Here is a 24,318-nt window from a genome sequence, read left to right on the forward strand (position 1 = left end):
CAGTTTCAAAAGCAAGCAATCCCTTCAGTATCTTGAGTTAAGAAAGTAAAACTTACAAGTTCCTTGACCAGCTTGCAGTCCCACCAGAATATGTCCTGTATTTTCCCAAACCCTTGCAGTTTGCTTCATCTACATCATCACTCTCAATGCATTTGCCGCCAAATATTTCTAGGCAGATGGATTTACCTGGTTTAACTTTCAATATCATGTGAGGATTAAGAAGAAGTGAGAAAAGCTCTCCAAAATTGTACTACTATGTTATTCAAGTGAAGAACCACCATTTAGTGTCTATGCACGCGCCTTCAAAACATCCTGCGAAATATCTTATTCCAGCCTATTCTTTACAAACAAGAAAAAGACAATTCATTATCAGCCGTCCAAAGCATTCATACCCCACAAGTTGTCATATCAACTGTCCAAATTCGATCAGATTGAGGAATAGTACTATCAACTTGAGCCAAAGAAACAATACTCAGTATCATCTTGGATGATTTTTACGAGAGACCATCGATGGGTTTGAGGAATCCCAGAGCAGAGTAGGTAAATTACGTTGAATATGCATTTTACCTTTTGAAAAACTCAGTTTGCTGGCCAAACACCATGGACCCTACCCAACCTGCCAATGAGAAGGAGTTTCAATTAGAGCTGGAAGATTGCGCATCCGATCATCGAGCAGCGCAGATACACTCTTTCCTTTTATCCCACCTGATGATTTAACGGATTTTTTTCAAGCAATCGCATTTCGTTTTCCTTTTGTTAGTTTATCAGTCAGGGCCAAATCCTTCTCCCTAAAAATTCCTTATTTTCTTTCCTTGGCCCGGAATAGGAAGAAAGGATGCTATTGGATCTTCTTGTTGAAGGGCATCTCTGCTGTCCAGAAATGCCAAGAAAGACAATGCTTGGCTTCCAGCTGAGACATAATCTATTAATATTATGGATGCTTATAAAACCAGGTCCTGAAAAGAGATACAACTCACAAAAGAACAAATAGAATCTAAACCTATATGATAGTCGGCAAAGCATACAACAAATGCCTTGTTGAAGGAGAAATATTTTAATCAGCATCTACTTTGGTTAAATACAAATAAGAAGTACAAGGGATCCTTCCAACTCCAAGAAATCATGGAGTCCTTAAAATTTTGCATCTCACTTCTTGTCCTTCAAGCTCTCTTCAACATTTCCCCTACAACCGAGGCAGCTCCAGCATTCTGCCCTGTGGTTTTCAGAGAATACATTGGAGCTGAGGGCAAGAATGTCACATTCTCTGATGTCCCAATTAATCCAAATGTTGAGTTTCACTTCCTCCTCTCCTTTGCTATAGACTACACAAACACAAAGTCACCAGAACCCACAAATGGTGTCTTCTTGATCTATTGGGACATTGATAACCTAACCCCTTCTCATATTTCTTCCATCAAGGCCAAGCATAAAAACGTTAAGGTAGGTATGAGTCTTGGCGGTGATACAGTGAATGGTAAAAATGCCACCTTCGCTCCTACTTCAATTACTTCTTGGGTAAGAAAAGCAATATATTCAATCACCACGATAGTGAAAGAGTATAACCTGGATGCAATAGATATAGATTATGAACACTTCAATGCAGATCCAGATACATTCGCCGAGTGCATTGGGCGACTGTTGTACTATCTTAAACAAAACAATGTTGTCACTTACATATCAATAGCACCATATGCCGATGATTCAGTGCAAGCGCACTATTTAGCACTCTGGAAAAAGTACGGTCATCTAATAGACTATGTCAACTTCCAATTTTATGCCTATGAAAAGGGCACAACCATTCCTCAGTTCCTACAGTACTTTGAAACTCAGATGTATAACTATAAAGGAGGCAAGATTCTAGTTAGCTTTGGAACTGACAACAGTGGTGGCTTGTCTCCTAGACATGGATTCTTTGATGCATGCAGCATACTAAGGAGTCAGGGAACACTTCATGGTATCTTTATTTGGTCTGCAGATGACTCTACGAAAGATCGTTTTCTATATGAAAAGTTGTCGCAGGACCTCTTAGCAAGTGCAATTTGAATATCTTGCAACCATGCCAGATAATCCTTTGTAGGCCATGAACAGAGGAAAAAAATTAGAATGAAAAGAATGTTATTGTTCCGTGTTTGAAGTAGTCCACTTATTGTGGTCTTAACATCACAAATCCAGATGCAAACATGTCCAGATTTACAATTTCTAAGGGTGCGAAAAACTTAATCTTCGTATAAGTATTGAGTAATATAGTTTGTTTAAAGCATTTCATGACAGAACAGATATAGGAAAAATGCAAGGAAATATGATAATCAAAATAGGACAAGCCCTTTTTCAACCCAAACAATTCTATTACCCCCAAAAGGATTAAGACGAACCATTGCACCAAATTACATAAGGTGTCAATTAGATTGACCAGCAACATTATTTAGGTCTAATCATTTATGATCCATTATAATACGTCTTAACACTCTACTTTCTTACATATGTGCATTGTAGTGAGTGTGAATATAGAGGTAAAGACTGATTGTCACTTTGTTTCCATAATATATGCCTTAATAAGATGCTGAAGTATGTGAAATATACAACTCCATCGACTAGCTTGCAGTTCAACCAACATATTTCCTCCCAAGTGAACTTTTGCTCTTTGTCAAATTGCTTAACTCAAATCCTTTAGCTCAAAGAAGGCAGTCAGACTATGCTAACCTAGGAAAACAGATTGGATGAAACATCTTCCGGTCCTGAAGATAACTGACCAGCTCTTTCAAAAATTGCGTTCTTTTCCGTTTCTTCCTCTACTGAGGCTAATGAACAGCTATGAATTTATCTTGCTAGTCTATGCATTTGGACTGACTAGCTACAACTTTCAAGGGTTCAGCATGTGAGAATTAGGAAGAAGTGAGAAAAAACATATCCAAAAGTGTGCTACTGAGTCATACAACCAGTTAACCAATCAATAACAAGCTCCAATAATTAGCAAAGATGTTACACAAATTTAAATAATGTGAAGAAACAGAAATGAACAAAAACATGTTAGCTTTGCAGCTTTCAATTTGCCCAATGTGTACAACCATATGCTTCTTCGTTGTAAGATAGATTGGATCCGAAAAATGTTACCTTTACTCAAAAAAGATAGTTAGAATCCTAAATTCAATTCTGATATGTCAACCATACTGCTTTAAATCCAGAATCATTTAAAATTGAATCATATCTCAAAAAAGATTACTTGAATCGATATATCAATACAACTTTAGCAATGATATCCACAAGGGACAATTTCCGCAGGTGTTACACAGAAAGGTATAACTCTGAACCTCAACAATAGCAGCAACAACAACAACAATATTCCTATGACTCAGATAATTCAATTACTTTTCACCTTCAATTCTTCTCTTTTTACTCTTTTTCTTACTATTCTGCTCTGTTGAACCAGCATTTTCACCAGCATCAGGATCCATACTCTTCCTCTTCTTCCCTTCCTCCTCCGCCTTTTTACCCAAATCTTCTTCCACTTTCCCCACCTCGTGCTCACTGTCACCTACACCTCTATCCTTCTTTTTCTTCATTTTCTTCTTATCTCTACTTGTCATACCACCTTCCTTAACCTCCTTGAGCTCCAGTTCCATATCTATTTGAACAAACTCCAGCTCATTTATGTTGGATTTTTCTGTCTCTCCTTCGCCTATATCGAGTCGTTGTTCAGTCTTTATCAATTTCTGATGCTTCACTTTATCAACTTTTGGTGAGTTTTTGGTCTTATTCCTCGTATCAGCTTCCGCGTTTTCTTCCTTGACAAGATTCTTGCTTTTCTTGCTTTCTCGGAACCCATTTGGGATATCCTCATTCTTCACTACATCTTCAACCTTTAAACCCACCTCCCGAATTTTCTCATGATGATGCCTACTTTCTGAAATTTCGATATCATCATTAGAATACTCCTTTTTCACACAATTGGAACTGAGTTTCTGATGAACCTTTACAAGATTGTTGAATGAATCGGCAGCACGTTGGACATATAAGGAAACGGCATGTGAAGCTTCATGGTCTGATACAGCAAATTTGGAGATGGATTTTGCTGCATCGGAGAGAGAGATTGGAGTTGTAGATTTTACTTTGCCTGATACAGTCTTCATCGGCTTCCTCTGGAGAAGATGATTCTGATGCTGTTGTCTGCTGGTGTAGATAGAGCTAGGGTTTTTGTTAGGGTTTTTTGATTTTGACTTTTGAGTTCCAAATTGTACCCGACCCAAAACCGCAACTACTTCCTATCTCGACGACGACGGGTAAGAGACCGCTTGGTAGGTTTTTAGGCAGAATAGCCTATTAGTAAAGACACACGAAATGTTAGTATTGGGTGTGCATTCGATTTTTTGATTTGATTTTGTGTTATTCGATTTTGATTTTTGATTTTGAAAAAGAGTAACTCAATTTAAATCAAAAAAATGATTTGGTTCGGTTTTCACTTTTTCGTTTGATTTTTTTTGATTTGGTTATTTGGTTATGTCAATAATTAATAGTATAATCAAAGTTATATTTACATGCTAAAAAAAATAAAATTACAGAAAAGTAATAATATTAAATCTCTTAAATATACTTTTTAATATAAGTTATGAATAAAACTTTAAAACACAAGAACTTAAATTATACCAATAGATGTCTAAATATAAAATCTAAACTAAATCATAATGAAACTTTCAATAAAACTAACTCTAGTTTAAAAATATTATAAACTAATACCTATAATTTAGAGAAATAAGAATGGCTAGAGAATTGGACTTAGTCCTAATACGGTAAATTACTAACTCTTATAAAAATCATTTAACTAAAAACAGGGGGTGGAAGTGGTTAATTATAACTTTAATCTTAACCTAAATATTATATATGTAATTAGTAATATATAATAATTCGGTTTTTTCAATTTTTTGATTTTTATTTTTCTAAATTCGAAACCAAATTAAAAAATCAAAAAAAGTAAATCTTTAATACGAAACCAAACCAAAAATACAATCCAAATTAAAATTCGATTTAATTTGATTTGGTTTTTCGGTTTAATCCAAATAATGCATGCCCCTACACTTACCAGGGGGTATTTATTTTTATTAAAATCAAGACTCTCAATTTGAATGCATGTCTGAATATTAAAGTGTGTATTAAATTTATAGATCTAAATTTGAATACACATTAAAATATTAAGATATTATATTGAAGTCTGAATATTAAATAATTAACACGGCTAATTTTCTGAACATCTGAATGTATAAAATTTCTTATTATTTAAAAACTAATAAATACAAAATTCAAATAAAATACTAAATTGATCTAATGTTATATCAATAAAATATTTTAACTTTCTTTGTGACAATTGATGGTGATGGTAACTAATGATAGTGATTGTGTATGTCAATTTGGGATGATGTTGACTGTTAATAGTGGTCGTGTGTTGTGTCTTATAGTATTAGGGTTGACAGTAGTACTTAATTATGTTTGGTGGTGGCAGCGGCGACTCATAATTAGTAGTGGAATAATACTAATAGGTAATGACGATGGTGAATGATGAAGACGATTAACAATATATAATATTGACTAAGGTTGTAATTATCGATAGTGATTGATGAATGTAATAATAGTTAGTGATGATTATTGAAAATCACGAGTAATAGTGACGGCGAGTGATTTGGTGATTAGTGTTGGTTGTGGTTGGGATGAAGATGGTGGTTGTGGATGGTAGGCGGTGGTGATAGCTGTGGCTGAAATAGTGATTGCGGGTGGTGAATGAAAGTAGATGGAGTAGCGGTGAACGGTCATTTTTGTACAAATTCTTAAATAGACATCTTAATGATATTAATTTTAAGACTTTGTTATAAATCTAAATTATTAGACTCATTAAGTGATTGTAAAATAAGAAAAACAAACACATTTAATGATTAGATTCAAACCTTGAAAATGAATTGAATAATTGAGATATAATGATTAAGATTAAGACATTCATTAAGTGCAAACAAATGAGGCATAAGAACCACTTATTAAAGATGTTATCCTATTTTGAGAAAAACATAAGATAGACATAAGGTTTGAATATCTGATCTCACATGCATTGCATGATACTTTGAGTTTGACGTCACACATTTCTTTTTAAAAATATAACACTATTATACATAAATAGAGAGGGAGACAATGAGTTCATGTGAATTTGAGAAACCCCCTTAGATAAATCCTACTTCTGGTTTCTTCATATAGTGAATATATTGTATTTAGATTATTTTTTAAAGTACATTACCCTCAATATGGAGCAACCAAACAACTTAGTATAAGTCATGAATAATTAGGAAAAATTACCTAAATACACATTTTAATTTATCATATTTTCTAAATTTTTCTATCAATTTAAAAAATTACAAAAATTTATACTTTCTCTTGTTCTCGAATACATCATTTCACGCGATATATCGATCGAATATATCACTTTACGTGATGTATCGAGACGATAGATACATCACTTTACGGGATATATCGATCAGATACATCACTCTACGCGATGTACATGTTGGATAAATCACTTTACGTGATATATGGGAACGTCGAATACATCACTTTATGCGATGTATCAGCCGGATTCATCACTTGACGCTATGTATCAGTCGAATACATCACTTTACGTGATGTATTAGGACGTTTTGCGATGTATCCAAATTTCACAAAATTTAAGGAATTTTTGTAAATTAAAAAAAAATAAGGATAAGATATAATTAGCTATTAACACTATGAAATTTATGTAATCCTTATGAATAATTAAACAGTGGAATATTAATACTTTAGAAAATTTGTGATTAATCCTTACAAATAGTTAAATATTCATATGCTTCATCAAATAATATAAAAACTAGTATAAAAATTTATCTATATTAAAGAAACTAAAAAGCCTATAAACCCTTTCATCTTAGCTTAAAATTTAAATAAGTACAATTGTACAACCCAAAACATAATAACCAGAAATTAAAGAGTTAAAAAAGGAATAAAAAACATATTTGCTACCGGCGAGAATCGAACCCAGGCCTTTGAAAGAAGAGGCAAAAAACCTAAACATCATTTACCATCTGACCAACAGAGAACTTTACTCTCGCCGCCTTCAATATTAATAAAGTCCACTTAGGGTTTCCTCTACTTCATATATAAACGTCCATCGTTGTCACTGGCGCCCCATAAACCCCAGTAAGCATCTTCTTAAACCCCCACAAAAAACAGTCCTTTTTGGGTTTCCTGAGTGGTGCCCAGGAAGATGAAGAGAATACAAAACTCCTTCCAAGTCACAAAACAACCTTACATTGAAGATGTTGGCCCTAGAAAGATGTCAGTAGTTGTTGATCTTTTTTTTTTTTTGAATGTTGTTTGGGGTTAATGTTTACATGATTGAATTTTGATTGTTTTTTTTTTTTTATTGTTGTTGGACAGAAAAAGCATTCAATTTTCCCTCTTTTCAGAGGCTGAAATAATGAAATTAGCTGAAGTTGAAGTGTACCTTGGGCTTTATTATGAATCTACTAAAAAGCCTATTCGAAGTGGCTTGTTAGACCCCCGAATGGTAACTCTCTTATCTACATTGTTCATCGTGATAGAAGGCTGGTTCCAACGTGTCTATATATACTATACTATACTATATAATTTGTGGTTCAATGTATGGAGGTGTAGTTGTTGCCCTGGATTCTTTTTCGGGTTTGCAGGGAGTAAAATGCAGTTTAGTTTTGTTTCTTGTCATAAACATACAATTTACACCAAATTAAGAGAAATCTGACTTTCCAGAATGATGTTATGCCATGGCGTGGCTAGTGGTCAATGAAGAGGTTGAGAGCCATGAGGTTTCATACAAAATAACACTAGGGGATTCTTTTCATCTGCCCTAGCATCCTTGGTGGACAAAATTACTTGGAATCTGTTGCTGGTGGGAGGTGACAAGTACACCGTGGAATTAGTCGAGGTGCACGAAAGCTGGCCTCACACCACGGTCATCAAAAATAAAAAAAGAATGACGGTATGCCATGTTATCTGTTCTAGAGCATCGAGAGATGAGTGTAGAAAAGGAAAAGGAATGTGAAATTCTGTTTTCTTATCGACGAATGTTCTCTTTAGTTTCTAGCTTGTATCCTTTTGAATTTTGAAGATTTTGATGCAAGGAAAATAGCTTTCCATTTGTTTTAAGAAGTTGGAATATGTATAACAGTAATTAGGTTTGGGTGTGCATTAGGAGTCTTTCTGGTATGGTTCGAGACTTGTATCTCTGTGTAGCAATAACTGTTAGGTTTGGAGTATTTCTAGTTTCAGGGAACTTGTATTTTTTTTTGGGGAGGGGGTGTTGTGGTGGTGGGGTGAATGAGAACTCTCGATTTGTCTTAGAAGATGAATTTTGTAGTATTGGAATGAAATGGGCCTAATAGAGCAAAGACTAATTGAGGAATCAGGTTTCTATTTGCAGTGCTGGGTTAAAAGGGGGGAAATATCTCAAAATAGGATAAATTGCTAAGGTAACATGTCTATTTGTTGTTGGAGCATAGCATGTGCAACCTTTTTGGAGATGAGTATTTCATGAATGAAGACTCAGACTTAATTGGTTTGGCGTGAAGTTCGTCTTTTCTAGGACTCTGATCATTCACAAACAAGTACAGCCAAGCACTCGCTGTGAGAAGAAAGTTGAGGAATTAGCTTGGCTTAGTTGGAAAATTCATAGTAATTAGTAATTACATGTATACAATTTCGGTAAGCTAGAATTAAGATCTTTGCGTGTCATGAGTCCCAACTCTGGCAGAACATGTGCCGAAATATTATCCAAGAGACGAAAAAGTTGACCGAGAGCACCAAAAGAAAAAGTAAACAAGATCACCACTTTTAATTTCCATACTGGAATTTCTATTTCTTCAAAAGCTCTTTTGTAATTTTGCTCTTTTCACACCATAGACAAAAAGTTTATGTTGTTGGTGCTTCTTTGCTTCTTTCCTCATGTGAATTTAGGACAACAGGAAGTCTACAAAAGAATCTTTTGGTAAAAAGAATGGGAAAGAAATCTTAGTTTAAAATTACGAGCTAATCTACAGGTTTATAATTGCTACCAATTTATGAGCCACTCATATCAGTTTGAATGAGTGGAAGCTAATTAAAGTTATATTGATTTAGGAGTAGATGATGGAACAACAACCTTGTGCTTCATGTTTCTCTCTGAGAAGTCTCTTTATATATTTTCTGTCTACCAAATACTTTTTTGTGTCTTTGATGCTATCTTGATTATAGGAAGTTTTGGATTTCAGGGGCCTCCAAACAAGAATGGATGTTGTGAAACATGTTATGGTAACTTTAGAGAGTGTCCGGGTCATTATGGGTACTTGGTTCTTGCTCTACCAGTTTATAATGTTGGATATTTAGGCACTGTGGTGAACATCTTGAAGTGCATATGCAAGGTGATATCTTATTTAAACTTAACTTCTTTAATCTTATACAGCAATAGGCTATTTCTTGTTTAACGATTGAAAATGCTATTCGTAGTTTTCAGTTAATCTTTTTTGGTATGTCAACTTTTTACAACTTCAAGAAAGCAATTTGACTGGCACAGTGGCTGAAATATAATTTTTCTTCCACATCATATTGGTAGTAGTGAGGAAAAAGTAGTACCCAAATTGTTAGAAATTACTTCGGTTGAAAAAAGAGTCATTGGTAACTTTAATTTTAAGTTGTTAAATGATTAAATTTTGTGATAGTTTTATGCTAAATTATAGTTTAGAAGTGTGAAAAGTATTCAGAGACGTTAACTAGCATAATGAGAAAAAAACACCTACTTTCCTACTATCCTCAAGGGAAAAAAATAGTATATCGACACTCTATATAATTGATGTAATACTTTGATGCAATACTTGTGCTAATTGCCAAATTACAGCGAGAATTGTCAGTTTAGAACCTACAAGAGCAGCAGGTCATTTATTAGAATTAGATTGCCTTTCCGATTGATCTGACATAAATATTTCAGATAATTGCAGTTGTCGCAAAGACTCAATACGGAAAAAGATAAGAAAACATGGGTATGAGCCAGATGTCCTCCAAAAATTAATACATAACCTAATTTTTCTAATTAACGATTATGAACTCTGGAGGAAAAGCCTTTAGATATAATTCTTTTAGTGAGAGACCTTGATTTTTATAGCCTTAATTCTTTGTTTTTCAGTTTGCTTGTTACATACTATAAAGTTCTTTCTGTCGTGGTCCAAAATAAATAGTGAAGAATGAGGTTGAGTATTAAGCATGCTTGCTTATTATAAACATTTTTTTCTTCAAAAAATTAAGTCTATTATGGGGTTAAAATAGCATGTCTGGTCCATATGAACACTTCCGTTTCTGGTTGACAAAAAGAAGTAGAAATGCTCATACAGATCAAAATGTAAGTGTCATTTTGGTATCAAATTTTTAGTTATGGGAATTCACTGAAAAGTAGAAGCTGGTTTGGGGGCACAAAATATTTTTGAAACAAATTCGGGATAAAGAAGTAGAGGTTCGTACACATCATGACACTGACTTGGTGTTTGATTGATGAAATTGTTTCACCCAACAGAAGAATCAAAGAAAGAAGCAGAAGTAGCGGAGAATGATTTTGAGGTAATGGGGAAAAAGGTAATAATTTGAAATTAACATGTAAAAACTAGTAACTTTATATTAACATGACAGAAGAAGTTAATGGAATGTTTGGGGAGTGTTAGAGTGGGTAAAAGTCCCACATTGCTTGGGGAATGTACCGGTGGTCTGTTTATATGGACTTGGATAATCCTCCCCTCATGAGCTAGCTTTTGAGGTTGAGTTAGACTCATGTGCCATATCTTTACATGGTATCAGAGCCAGACCATCCTCGTTTGGGCTCCCGATCCACGCTCCAGTTGGGCTTGGGCGTGAAGGAGGGTGTTAGAGTGGGTAGAAGTCTCACATTGGTTAGGGAGTGGACTGGTGGTCTGTTTATATGGACTTGGACAATCTTCCCCCCATGAACTAGTTTTTGAGGTAGAGTTAGGCCCAAGTGTTGTATCTTTAAAGGGAGTAAGACTGCTATTACACAATAATTTTAAATTAATATGTAAAAAACTAGTAATTTTATATTAACATGATAGAAGAAGTAAATGAGATGTTTGGGAAGTAAGACTGCTATCCCGCTGTAATCTTAAGCTAACATGTAAAAGCTAGTTTCAGAGGCAAACAAAATCTCTAAATCAAATTTACAACAACGAAAAAGAGGATTCTGATGGGGTTGGTGTATACATAGAATTTTAAGGTGAATTAATTTTGGGGGAAGGTATAGAGTGCCTGGTGTTGGGTAAGGTAGATTAATTATGGTGAAGGTTTAAAACGTATTCTGTATGTGCAAACATGAAATTGCCTGTATCTTGAATAAAATTTTTTGCAATGTATTACCTCTGCGGAAGGTAAAGTTAGTATCATCTGGTGGAGAATTGTCATTGCAAAAGTTAGTCAGTTGCGATATATCATATGTCAGTAATAAAAATAAATATGAATAGTGATTAAGTAAGTTGAAATTGAACAATCCTAACAGTTTTCAAAAGCCAATTGGTAAGATTCCATGTCAGGACAATAATTTATTTGATTATGATAATTTCACCTTGTTACCCCATACCCCACTTGTGGGATTACACTGTATTTGTTGTTGTTTTTCCCTTGTCATGATGTTTTGGAGATAGAAAACTAATATCAGTGAAGTTTATGATGCCTTGTTAGAGTTTATCTTCCTTTGGCTTTTTTCCCCTTACACTGGCCTTGCTCAAGAGCTTGGTATCTTTAATAATTTTCCTTGTGCAACTGCTTTCTTGATCAGTGCTGCTCCTCGATACTTCTGGATGACAAGGAGCGTCGAGACATTTTGAAGAAGATGAGAAATCCAAGAATTGAGTTTTTGAAGAAGAGTGAGCTACTTAAAAAGGTTGTGACAAGGTGTAATACCATGACAAGTTCCCAAAAGGCTGCCACATGTTCCAAATGCGGATACATGAATGGTTTGATATTATTCTCCATCTCCATCTCCATCATTTTGGGTGAAAGTAGTCCTTTGTTCGGTCTAGATTCCATCTACATTTTTGTTGACTAGTCATTATGCATTTGCGTTCCACATGTATTTCACGTGATTATAAAGAGCATTAATTTGAAAATATTTTATGAAAATTTTGTATCAATAACCTAATGAGAAATATAAAATGATCGGATATTTTTTGAACTTGTAAATGTTAAAAAAAATTCATTTAGTTAAATTTTATTTTGCATAATAGATCCTTATTAAGTAAATAGGTTTTTAAGGGGTCCAGCTTGTGGGCCAGGTCTCTCTCTGACCTGATAGCAAATAACAAGGATCGCCTCCTAGCCCATTATTGTGATATACTTTTATCACAACTTTTTAAAGATTAGTCAAATGACACATATGATAAACTAAATTCTATCCTAAAACATCTGTATAAACACACTATAAATGATACTAAGAAGTAAAGAAAATGTGTATGGGTGATTTTTCCATTATTAATAAAATTATTTACCTTAAAAAATATATCAAACTTTATATAATTTTGTTGAACCGTGTGACTATCTCACTAAAAGCTTAAGTTTTAGTGAGAACAAACTTTTATTTAACCGTGTGACTATCTCACTAAATGTGTTAAATTCTTTTTAATATTGGGAGGCATTAAGAATCAAACCCAGGACCTCTGTCTGCTCTAGTACCATGGTGAAGTGTGCCACCATCTCATTAAAACACTTAATCTCTTAGAAAGAGCATATTTTTTTTAATAATCAATAAGAGATTTTATAAATACTTGCACTAAGCTAGTGGCTAGTGCAACAAGCGTAGTCACATATTGTGCAAATCTTCTATTGTTTCTACCATTGCATCTATATCATGTACAATAATTAGTATGCACCAAAAGCTACCAAAAAAGTACATCTATATTTAAGGGTATAAATGTCTCTCCTTTTGCTTAATTATGTCTTCAACAAGTTCGAATGATTTATCTGAGACTTTGATTATTAAGGGAGGTTGCGTTACTCTATGGTCTTTGCATGGTCACAGTACCCTCACAATCTCATTGTTTATCTTATTCTTTTATTTTTGTTAATTGTAGGTATGGTGAAAAGGGTTCAGTTAAAAATCATACATGAACAAGGAAATCGTATCTTGGATGAGCTCAATGTCGCTATCTCTGACAAGAGAGAGCTCAGGGCATCTGTTAGTGTGCCTCCAGAAATTGACCCCAAAGTAGTTTACTCCCTTTTCAAGAATATGTCCGATGAGGTATTGTTTAATGTTTTGTTAATTCATACGCTCTTTAGTTCTTCTTCTAAAGTAATTCACTTGGTTGTCTAGTCCTACTTTTTAATTATCTTTTCTACCATTGTTCTCTCATGGTTTTGCATGCAGGATTGTGAGTTACTCTACCTTAGTGATAGACCAGAAAAACTCCTTATTACAAGTATTCCGGTGCCACCAATAGCTATTCGCCCTTCAGTATTTGTGGATGGCGGAACACAGAGGTCATATGCAGCTTTTTTGTCTAATAACTTTTACTTTGATCTAGAATGTTTGTTGACAATAGAAGATATTTTACTGCACAAATGTTTTTCCACACTTAAAAAGCATTTTAGTTATTTATAAGTTCCCTTTTCTGTCAATTTTGGGTTCATAGGTAGCTGTGCTACTTGTTTTGGGATGTGAACTTTTTGAGGTGTAGGTTGTTCCCCTATGATATAAGAGCATGAAAAACATGGAGGATATTTGGCAGGAATCTGGATATGGTTTCTACTTGTGACAAACTGTTACATTATTGACCAAACATAGGCTAGATAAGTTCTAATTGGACACTTCACATAGTTTGATTGCATTTTGATGTAGCTCAACAATTTTCAGTGTTAATTTTTTTTCTATGGAACTTCAATCCCTGAGATTGTTGTCACGACCCAAAAACTGAGGTCATGATGGCACACATCTCAAAACCCAATCTGATGTGTAACCCTAAAAATAAAACTCATACAAGACTCCCAAAGGGGAAAGTGATGCCACGATTTAAATAAAAAGAAAAGAAAAAAAAACAATGAAGAAATTATCCCAAAACCTGGTGTCATAAGTATAAAGAGCATCTAATACAAGGTTCGAATCTGAAGATACAACATAAGTCTCTGAATGATACAAAAGACTGAAAAATAAAGATAGACTAGTGACGATCCGAATTCTGGGACCTCACCACTAATCTGAGAATTACACAATCCGCTAGAATATTAACTGCCACGTGGGGTACCCCGACTAGTATCTGCATCAAAAAGGGACACAGAAGTAGGGGTGAGTACAATTCACATGTACTCAGTAGGTTTTAGCTGACTGAGTATAAGGAATTAATCAAACCTATGAAATAAACTAAGGAACGCTTCCATCTGCATATAGAAAAGTCCCACTTCGGCATCGGTGCCGCCAGTTTATATATATAGTGGCACGAGTAAAGTAAACCCATAATAACAACTCATAATCACAATTAATCGAATAATTCAAGCAACACAAATATCAATGCAATGCAATGCAATATGATGATGCAATGATGTGGTGGTACGGTGGAATCAAGACTGTCGCACAGCCTGTCGTATACACCTGCTGAGCTGTGCTACCAAGCAGGACCCATGGGGGTCTCGCAGACCATATACCTCAATCACAATATCTCATTATTCTTGCCACCTCCTCGTGGTCAAAGGATCACAATGCATCCACTACCCTGCCGGAAAACTGCCTCGGTCAGGGACTCAGGATATAAAGGTTAGGATCACAATGCATCCACTACCCTGCCGGAAAACTGCCTCGGTCAGGGACTCAAGATACAAAGGTTGGGATCACAATGCATCCACTACCCTGCCGGAAAACTGCCTCGGTCAGGGACTCAAGATACAAAGGTTTAAAGGTGTTTCATTTTCTTTCTCAAAAAGAATTTCCATATTTCTCAACTTCCCATGTTTCATGATATGATGAATGAGGATGAATGTATCAAAACACATATGCATGGAAGTAATAATCAACTCACATGAGTATGCTTAAAACCCCCAACTCAATCTCTCAGGCAGCATCACAAGTCAAATAATATACTCAAGCCTCTCTCTTAGGCAAATCATAATTCACATGCTCTCAAAGCAAATAAGATAACAAATAAGGCCCCCACACGGGCTATGTAATACAAATAAACCCCGTCACGGCAACACATTAATAAATAAGCCTCCACACGGACATCACAATATATATAACATTCTCAACTCATACTACAACCCCATCCCAAAGTCTATAACATATGAATGACTAATTACCCCATCTCAATCTCAAAGAAAGATAGCCAAACCTACCTCAATTGCCGAAACCGCACTCGAATACCTCCACCGGACAAGCAACTCTCGAATTCAGCGCCCGGAATGACAACCCACTATCAACAATGAAACATACACGTCACAAGGAGTTCAATGACACCCATATTGATAGGTTTTGGAACCGGGGGTAAAATAGTCCAAAAATTAACTATTTTTGAAAAGGGTCAAATCTGGAAATTTATTGAACAATCCCATTCTATTGGTAATAAGGAACTCATGGTTGAAAAACCCATAAAAATAGAGCTCAAAACGAGTTGAAAAATCACAATTTTCCTTAAATTCGGATTAGGGAAGAAACAAGGATTTTTGGGGTTTGAAACTAAAATTTAAGAGTTAAAATCGTCAAAAACTTAATGAAAAAGGAAGGTTTTAGGTCAAAAATCACTTACCCAACACTTTGCCTCGAAAATCTCTTCTCAAATCACCTCAAGGAGTTCAAGAACTCAAACAAATGATGAAAACTATTGAAATGGGAAGAAAGGGGCATTTTCTGCCCAAAAAGTTACTGTTCACGCGTGTTACTGTTCACGCGTGTTACTGTTCACACGTTTTTGTACAAATTTTTGAAAATCACCCTCAAGGTCATTACAATATCCACCACTAAAAAGGATGTTCGTCCTCGAACATAAGATAAAATAAAGTACCTGGGGTCTCAAAAAGCTGAGGGTACCGAGCCTGCATATCAGACTCTAACTCCCAAGTCACCTCCTCAGCAGGCCGATGCTGCCACTGCACCTTGACCGAAGCGACCTCCTTGGTCCTGAGTCTACGAAGCTGCCTATCTAGAATAAGTGTCGGCTCCTCCTCATAAGTCAAATCCGGACTCAACTCTACCGCATCATAAGAAATCACATGAGACTCATCCGGTATGTACTTGCGAAGCATGGAAACATGAAACACCGGATGGACAGCTGACAATTTAGGGGGTAAGGCCAACTTATACGCCATTCCACCTACTCTCCTCAGGATTTCAAACGGGCCAACAAACCTTGGGCTAAGCTTGCCCTTCTTTCCGAACCTCATCACACCCTTCATGGGCGATATTTTAAGCCACGTGCAATCACCCACCATGAACTCTAAGGGACGAACCCTCCTATCTGCATAACTCTTCTGACGACTCTGAGCTGTCAATAGTCGACCCTGAATCAAACGTACCCGCTCCACAGCATCCCTAAGTAAGTTAGTATCCAATGCATCAACCGCAACAGAATCAAACCATCCAATGGGTGATCGACACCTACGACCATACAATGCCTCAAATGGTGCCATTTGAATGCTGGAGTGATAACTGTTATTATAGGCAAACTCTGCTAAGGGCAAGTGTTGGTCCCATCGGGCACCAAAATCAATCACACAGGCCCTAAGCATATCCTCCAACACCTGAATAGTCCGCTCGGACTGACCATCGGTTTGGGGATGAAATGCTGAACTCATCTCTAGCCGCATACCCAAACCACGCTGTAATGCCTTCCAAAAGTGAGAGGTGAACATTGAACCCCGATCCGATACAATAGAGATAGGCACCCCATGCAGCCTAACAATCTCACGAAGATAGATCCTAGCTAACTGATCCGCATTGTAGCTAGTCTTCACCGGAAGGAAATGGGCTGATTTGGTCAATCGATCCACAATCACCCAGACAGAGTCATACTTACCCAATGCCATGGGTAATCCAGACACGAAGTCCATAGTGATACGCTCCCATTTCCACTCAGGAATGGGCATCCTTTGCATAGGACCACCCGGTTTCTGATGCTCATACTTCACTTGTTGGCAATTTAAACACTTAGCCACAAAATCAATAATGTCTCTCTTCATGCCACACCACCAATAGTGTTGTTTCAAGTCATGAAACATCTTTGCCACTCCCGGGTGAATCGAATATTTGGAACAATGAGCCTCCTCCAATATCATACGTACCCATTCACTAACCTTGGGCACACAAATGCGACCATTAATCCTCAAAACTCCTTCCGAATCAAGAGAGGCTGATTTTGCTTCACCACTTAACACTTTGTCTCGAATGACCCTCAACTTTTCATCTTCAAACTGGTGTGTACGAATCTGGTCCATCAAAGTAGACCTAGCCTCCACAAAGGCCAAAATACCATGATGTGTAGAAATATCAAGTTGGACCAACTGTCTAGCCAATGACTGAACCTCCAATGCCAAAGGCATCTCCACAGCCTTAAGAAAGGCCAAACTACCCATGCTAGATGCTTTGCGACTCAGGGCATCCGCTACCACATTAGCTTTGCCCGGATGATAAAGTATGGTAATGTCATAGTCTTTCAATAACTCTAACCACCTACGCTGCCGCATGTTCAGATTCGGTTGAGAAAAGATATACTTAAGGCTACGATGGTCAGTATAGACTTCGCAATGCACTCCATAGAGATAATGCCTCCACAACTTCAGAACAAACACCACCGCTGCTAATTCTAAGTCGTGGGTAGGATAGTTCTTCTCATGTACCTTCAACTGTCGAGAAGCATAAGCTATAACTCTACCTTTTTGCATCAATACACCACCCAAGCCGACTCCCGAAGCATCACAAAACACAATAAATGCCACGCCCTCCTCGGGTAAGGCTAGAATAGGTGCTGAAGACAATAATTCCTTGAGCTTTTGAAAGCTCGCCTCACACTCATCAGTCCACTGAAATACCACGGTCTTTTGAGTTAGCCTAGTCAATGGAGCTGCAATAGAAGAGAATCCTTGAACAAACCGACGATAGTAGCCTGCCAACCCAATAAAACTCCGAATCTCGGTAACCGAAGTAGGCCTAACCCAATCACGAACCGCTGCAACTTTGGCTGGATCAACCATAATACCATCCTTGGTCACTATATGACCCAAGAATGTCACAGACTCAAGCCAAAACTCACATTTGGAGAATTTTGCATACAATTTCTCCTCTCTCAATCTCTAAAGGACTGTCCTCAGGTGCCTAACATGATCCGCCTCATTCTTGGAATAAACCAAGATGTCATCAATAAACACGATCACAAACGAGTCCAAATAAGGTCGAAATACCCGGTTCATCAACTCCATAAAAGCAGCCGGGGCATTAGTCAACCCGAAGGACATAAACACAAACTCATAATGTCCATAACGAGTCCTGAATGCAGTCTTCGGGATGTCAGATTCCCGAACTCTCAACTGATGGTAACCCGACCTCAAATCAATCTTTGAGAACACCGATGCACCTTGAAGCTGGTCAAATAAATCATCAATGCGAGGGGGAGGATACTTGTTCTTGATAGTGACTTTGTTCAACTGTCGATAGTCAATACACATCCTCATAGTACCATCTTTCTTCTTCACAAATAAAACTGGTGCACCCCACGGTGATACACTAGGTCTAATAAACCCTTTCTTCAATAAATCTTCCAATTGTTCTTTCAACTCTTTCAATTCTGCCGGAGCCATCCGATAAGGAGAAATAGAGATGGGTTTAGTGTCATGCTCCAAATCAATCACAAAATCGATATCACGGTCAGTAGGAACTCCCGGCAAGTCTGTAGGAAATACATCCATAAACTCTCTCACCACCCTCGTAGTCTCTATATGAGATGACTCCGTGGTGAGATCACGTACATGAGCCAAATAAGACAAACAACCCTTATCCATCAAGCGACGAGCACGAATATAAGATATCACCCCCTTAGGATATGAACTCGGATTACCTTTCCATACCACGCTAGGTAAACCGGGATAAGCTAAGGTCACGGTCTTTGCATAACAATCTAATATAGCATGATAAGGAGATAACCAGTCCATACCCAGTATCACATCAAAATCAAGCATGTCTAATAAGATCAAGTCAACTCGGGTCTCTCTACCCAAACATATCACTGCACACTCCCTATATACTCTATCCACCACTAAAAGTTCACCTATCGGGGTAAAATTAGTAATGGGCACAGCAAGAAGATCACTCATATAATCAATACCCACATCAAAATAAGTCAACACATAATAGTAAGTAGACCCTAGTTCAAATAATACTAACGTAAAATGATGGCAAACCAGAACAATACATGTAATAACCACATCAGAGGCCTCTGCCTCAAATTTACCTGGTATAGCATAGCATAATTAATGGTCACCCTTAGCCTGTGAACCACTACAACCACCACCTCGAGTACTCCATGAAGCACCTCAAACAACTAAAACTGGTGTATTGCAGACAACTTGTGATCCTAGCTGAATAGAAGAAGAATCACATATTTTCCCCTTATTCAAACTCACTATAACAAAATAACCCAAGTAAACTACTCCCAACTCATCATAGGAGGACCGATAGGTTTATGAGCAAGAACAGACCTCTATCACTTCTTAGCCATTCCCGCAATTATAAAGAGAAATAAGACATTCACTGTGCCTTCAAGATACCCGATTTTGAACAACCTGTCCTGACACTTGGTCAAAAAGATATAAGCCTTCTCAACAGTGATAACCTCAAACTTGGGAGACAATACCCTGACGAATCTCTCCAAATCTCTTTTGCTCCTAAGTAAACATAGCAATGCTAGAAGACATAGGTGGAACCACAGATCTCAAAGGAATCCAAAGTGGGCTAATTAGATATCTAAAATTTGAAATCTAACCGTCAAAGTCTAACCGACCATTTTCCATACTTTTTTTTTGTTGCTCCACATCTTCATACTCATAATCAGGCTCGAATGGGCATCACTAAATCATCCTTAAGCAAGAGCCGCTATTTCGAACCCGACAGTTACTTTTAATGCGGAAGGAATAGATTAGAGGTATACAACACTTAATATGAATAATTCGCACGAAAGGAATCAAAGGAAAGAGTTTCTTCTATTAAGTATCTTGTAGTCTCTCGAAGATAAGTACGGACGTCTATGTACCGATCCGCAAGACTCTACTAGACACCCTGCTCTTTAACTTATAAGACCGGTGAACCTAGTGCTCTGATACCAATTGTCACGACCCAAAAACTGAGGTCATGATGGCACACATCTCAAAACCCAATCTGATGTGTAACCCTAAAAATAAAACTCATACAAGACTCCCAAAGGGGAAAGTGATGCCACGATTTAAATAAAAAGAAAAGAAAAAAAAACAATGAAGAAATTATCCCAAAACCTGGTGTCATAAGTATAAAGAGCATCTAATACAAGGTTCGAATCTGAAGATACAACATAAGTCTCTGAATGATACAAAAGACTGAAAAATAAAGATAGACTAGTGACGATCCGAATTCTGGGACCTCACCACTAATCTGAGAATTACACAATCCGCTAGAATATTAACTGCCACGTGGGGTACCCCGACTAGTATCTGCATCAAAAAGGGACACAGAAGTAGGGGTGAGTACAATTCACATGTACTCAGTAGGTTTTAGCTGACTGAGTATAAGGAATTAATCAAACCTATGAAATAAACTAAGGAACGCTTCCATCTGCATATAGAAAAGTCCCACTTCGGCATCGGTGCCGCCAGTTTATATATATAGTGGCACGAGTAAAGTAAACCCATAATAACAACTCATAATCACAATTAATCGAATAATTCAAGCAACACAAATATCAATGCAATGCAATGCAATATGATGATGCAATGATGTGGTGGTACGGTGGAATCAAGACTGTCGCACAGCCTGTCGTATACACCTGCTGAGCTGTGCTACCAAGCAGGACCCATGGGGGTCTCGCAGACCATATACCTCAATCACAATATCTCATTATTCTTGCCACCTCCTCGTGGTCAAGGGATCACAATGCATCCACTACCCTGCCGGAAAACTGCCTCGGTCAGGGACTCAAGATACAAAGGTTAGGATCACAATGCATCCACTACCCTGCCGGAAAACTGCCTCGGTCAGGGATTCAAGATACAAAGGTTGGGATCAAAATGTATCCACTACCCTGCCGAAAAACTGCCTCGGTCAGGGACTCAAGATACAAAGGTTGGGATCACAATGCATCCACTACCCTGCCGGAAAACTGCCTCGGTCAGGGACTCAAGATACAAAGGTTTAAAGGTGTTTCATTTTCTTTCTCAAAAAGAATTTCCATATTTCTCAACTTCCCATGTTTCATGATATGATGAATGAGGATGAATGTATCAAAACACTTATGCATGGAAGTAATAATCAACTCACATGTGGTATAAGGTTCAAAGTTCTCAAAACTTAACCTACACATGATATTCACCCTCAATAAATAGTAACGGGAAGAACACACTTTCATTTAAATATTCACCCCTTTCTCAACAATATTTCAATACTCAAGTATGCTTAAAACCCCCAACTCAATCTCTCAGGCAGCATCACAAGTCAAATAATATACTCAAGCCTCTCTCTTAGGCAAATCATAATTCACATGCTCTCAAAGCAAATAAGATAACAAATAAGGCCCCCACACGGGCTATGTAATACAAATAAACCCCGTCACGGCAACACATTAATAAATAAGCCTCCACACGGACATCACAATATATATAACATTCTCAACTCATACTACAACCCCATCCCAAAGTCTATAACATATGAATGACTAATTACCCCATCTCAATCTCAAAGAAAGATAGCCAAACCTACCTCAATTGCCGAAACCGCACTCGAATACCTCCACCGGACAAGCAACTCTCGAATTCAGCGCCCGGAATGACAACCCACTATCAACAATGAAACATACACGTCACAAGGAGTTCAATGACACCCATATTGATAGGTTTTGGAACCGGGGGTAAAATAGTCCAAAAATTAACTATTTTTGAAAAGGGTCAAATCTGGAAATTTATTGAACAATCCCATTCTATTGGTAATAAGGAACTCATGGTTGAAAAACCCATAAAAATAGAGCTCAAAACGAGTTGAAAAATCACAATTTTCCTTAAATTCGGATTAGGGAAGAAACAAGGATTTTTGGGGTTTGAAACTAAAATTTAAGAGTTAAAATCGTCAAAAACTTAATGAAAAAGGAAGGTTTTAGGTCAAAAATCACTTACCCAACACTTTGCCTCGAAAATCTCTTCTCAAATCACCTCAAGGAGTTCAAGAACTCAAACAAATGATGAAAACTATTGAAATGGGAAGAAAGGGGCATTTTCTGCCCAAAAAGTTACTGTTCACGCGTGTTACTGTTCACGCGTGTTACTGTTCACACGTTTTTGTACAAATTTTTGAAAATCACCCTCAAGGTCATTACAATTGTCTCCAATACTCTTCTTCTTTTGTAGCTTTACATGATTGATGCATTGATATTCTGATAGATGCTCAATTACCACTTGAAGCCTGGCTTTGTCATTTGCAGAGCTATTATCTCTCACATTAAGATTCAAATACTTCTGATAACTTCCTGAAGTTGTTTAGTTGCCTGTTGCAGCAACGAGAATGACATCACGGAGAGGCTTAAGTTCATTATTCAAGCAAATGCCAGTCTTCATCAAGAGATGTCTGATAGCACTCCTGTTAAGAGTCTGGTAATTTTTGGTTGACTTTCTGCTCTTTTTGAAAGTCAATGATATTCAGTGTTCTCAGTTATTACCTTTTTGTAACTTTTTTTGGTTGTTAATTAGATGGAATTTTTACCGTATTTCTCCTCGACTTCATAGTCAATTTGTGTTACATTTCTTTTATGTTATAGTTGAATTGTGTACTTGATGAGAAGTATTGAGCATATTTTGATATCTGGAGTCTATTTTCCTTAAAAGTGATGATGAGGAGCCTAATATAAGTTTTTTTAAAAACTGGTAACATGTATTCTTCAGCATTAAGGGTATGCTGGCCACCTCCAAAAGTGTGCTTACATAGATTTCTAATTACAAAAAGCCTAGGAAATCCACTATCGGTATTTCATTTACTATAAATTGCTCTTTACACCAAAAACATAAAGTAGAAATGCATTTCCCTTTGATCTTTTGAATGGAGTTTGATCTTCCTTTGAAAATTCTCTCATTCCTTTCCTTCCATATGGCCCACCATATGCAAGCTGGGATAGTTTTCCACCATCTCTTCTAGCTTTTGCTCCCTCCCCTTCTGATCTAGCAGCTCAATAGATCAGCAGTGTGCTCTGGCATTGTCCAGCTTTCCCCAGCCAAGGTAATGAATGGGGACCAGACTTGGGAAGTTACCTTGCAATGGAGGAAGAGGTGGCTGTTTGTTTCATTGGCTTCCATACAAAGAGGGCATATGGAAGCTAAATGAAATTTCCTTTTCTGTAATGCCTCATGGGTGAGACATGCCTTCCTCACTACCAGCCAGGAGAAGCATTTTACCTTAGTAGGTGCCATGCTTCTCCAAGTAGCTTTCCAAGGTCGTCTATCTCTTCCTGTCATCTCTAGAAGGCCCCTTTTATAGACTCTGTTGACTGAGAATTGTAACTCCCTTTCTATAATTGTGGGTGGCTATGTGTGTTTGGTTTTTCTTGCAACTAGTATTGTTTAGAGTGTTAACAGAAATCTCAATTAGTCACAGTTCATATTGATGTTTTGGAGTTGTATAAAATGCCGCGTTAGGTATAAGAACATCTGGAGGAAGATTATGAGCCACTTAACCCTCTGCATGAAGGTTTCAGTTAATGCTTAGGTCTTCAATGTGGTATCTGAGCCCGTCTTTGTTGGTCGTGAAGAAAATTGATCTTAGATCTAGTTCAGCCCCCCAAAACTAATTCATCCAACGAAGATTGTACATGCCACATATATGAAGACAACAACGATTTTTCTTACAAATGTGTAGCACTCTAACACCCTCTCCCCCTGGCATGCCCAGGATTGGACATTTGAGCCGTTTATAAAATAATGTGGGGCCCAACATTGGAAACCCATCCACAGGGATGGGCCTGACCTTTATACCAAGGGAAGAAAATGGAGCTTGGGGTGTGATTCAACCCCAAAATTTAATTACTAAGGTGAGAATTGTCCAAAATCATATGA

The 24,318-nt window shown here is 37.1% G+C and overlaps 3 protein-coding genes across 3 annotated transcripts in view; 2 read left to right on the forward strand and 1 right to left on the reverse strand.

Moving 5' to 3' along the window:
- The first annotated feature begins 523 nt into the window (after positions 1-523).
- LOC129903768 (chitinase 2-like) lies at positions 524-2,043 on the forward strand. The gene has a single exon (XM_055979302.1). The coding sequence runs from the start codon at positions 1,123-1,125 to the stop codon at positions 2,041-2,043; it is 921 nt and encodes a 306-aa protein (XP_055835277.1). The 5' UTR covers positions 524-1,122.
- Positions 2,044-3,168: 1,125 nt separating this feature from the next.
- Positions 3,169-4,285, reverse strand: LOC129904151 (uncharacterized). The gene has a single exon (XM_055979694.1). It carries the CDS (start codon positions 4,125-4,127, stop codon positions 3,363-3,365), a length of 765 nt encoding a protein of 254 aa, XP_055835669.1. The 5' UTR covers positions 4,128-4,285; the 3' UTR covers positions 3,169-3,362.
- Positions 4,286-7,105: 2,820 nt separating this feature from the next.
- Positions 7,106-24,318, forward strand: part of LOC129904254 (DNA-directed RNA polymerase III subunit 1-like) — a 45,077-nt gene continuing 27,864 nt past the window's right edge. Inside the window, exons 1-7 of the mRNA XM_055979796.1 lie at positions 7,106-7,341; positions 7,444-7,573; positions 9,288-9,437; positions 11,846-12,023; positions 13,137-13,306; positions 13,433-13,545; positions 22,770-22,866. Coding sequence (XP_055835771.1) covers positions 7,271-7,341; positions 7,444-7,573; positions 9,288-9,437; positions 11,846-12,023; positions 13,137-13,306; positions 13,433-13,545; positions 22,770-22,866 — 909 coding nt within the window. The 5' untranslated portion in view covers positions 7,106-7,270. The remainder of the gene's footprint in view (positions 7,342-7,443; positions 7,574-9,287; positions 9,438-11,845; positions 12,024-13,136; positions 13,307-13,432; positions 13,546-22,769; positions 22,867-24,318) is intronic.

This window comes from Solanum dulcamara, chromosome 9 (genome assembly GCF_947179165.1).
Source record: "Solanum dulcamara chromosome 9, daSolDulc1.2, whole genome shotgun sequence".
NCBI classification, from domain to species: Eukaryota; Viridiplantae; Streptophyta; class Magnoliopsida; order Solanales; family Solanaceae; genus Solanum; species Solanum dulcamara.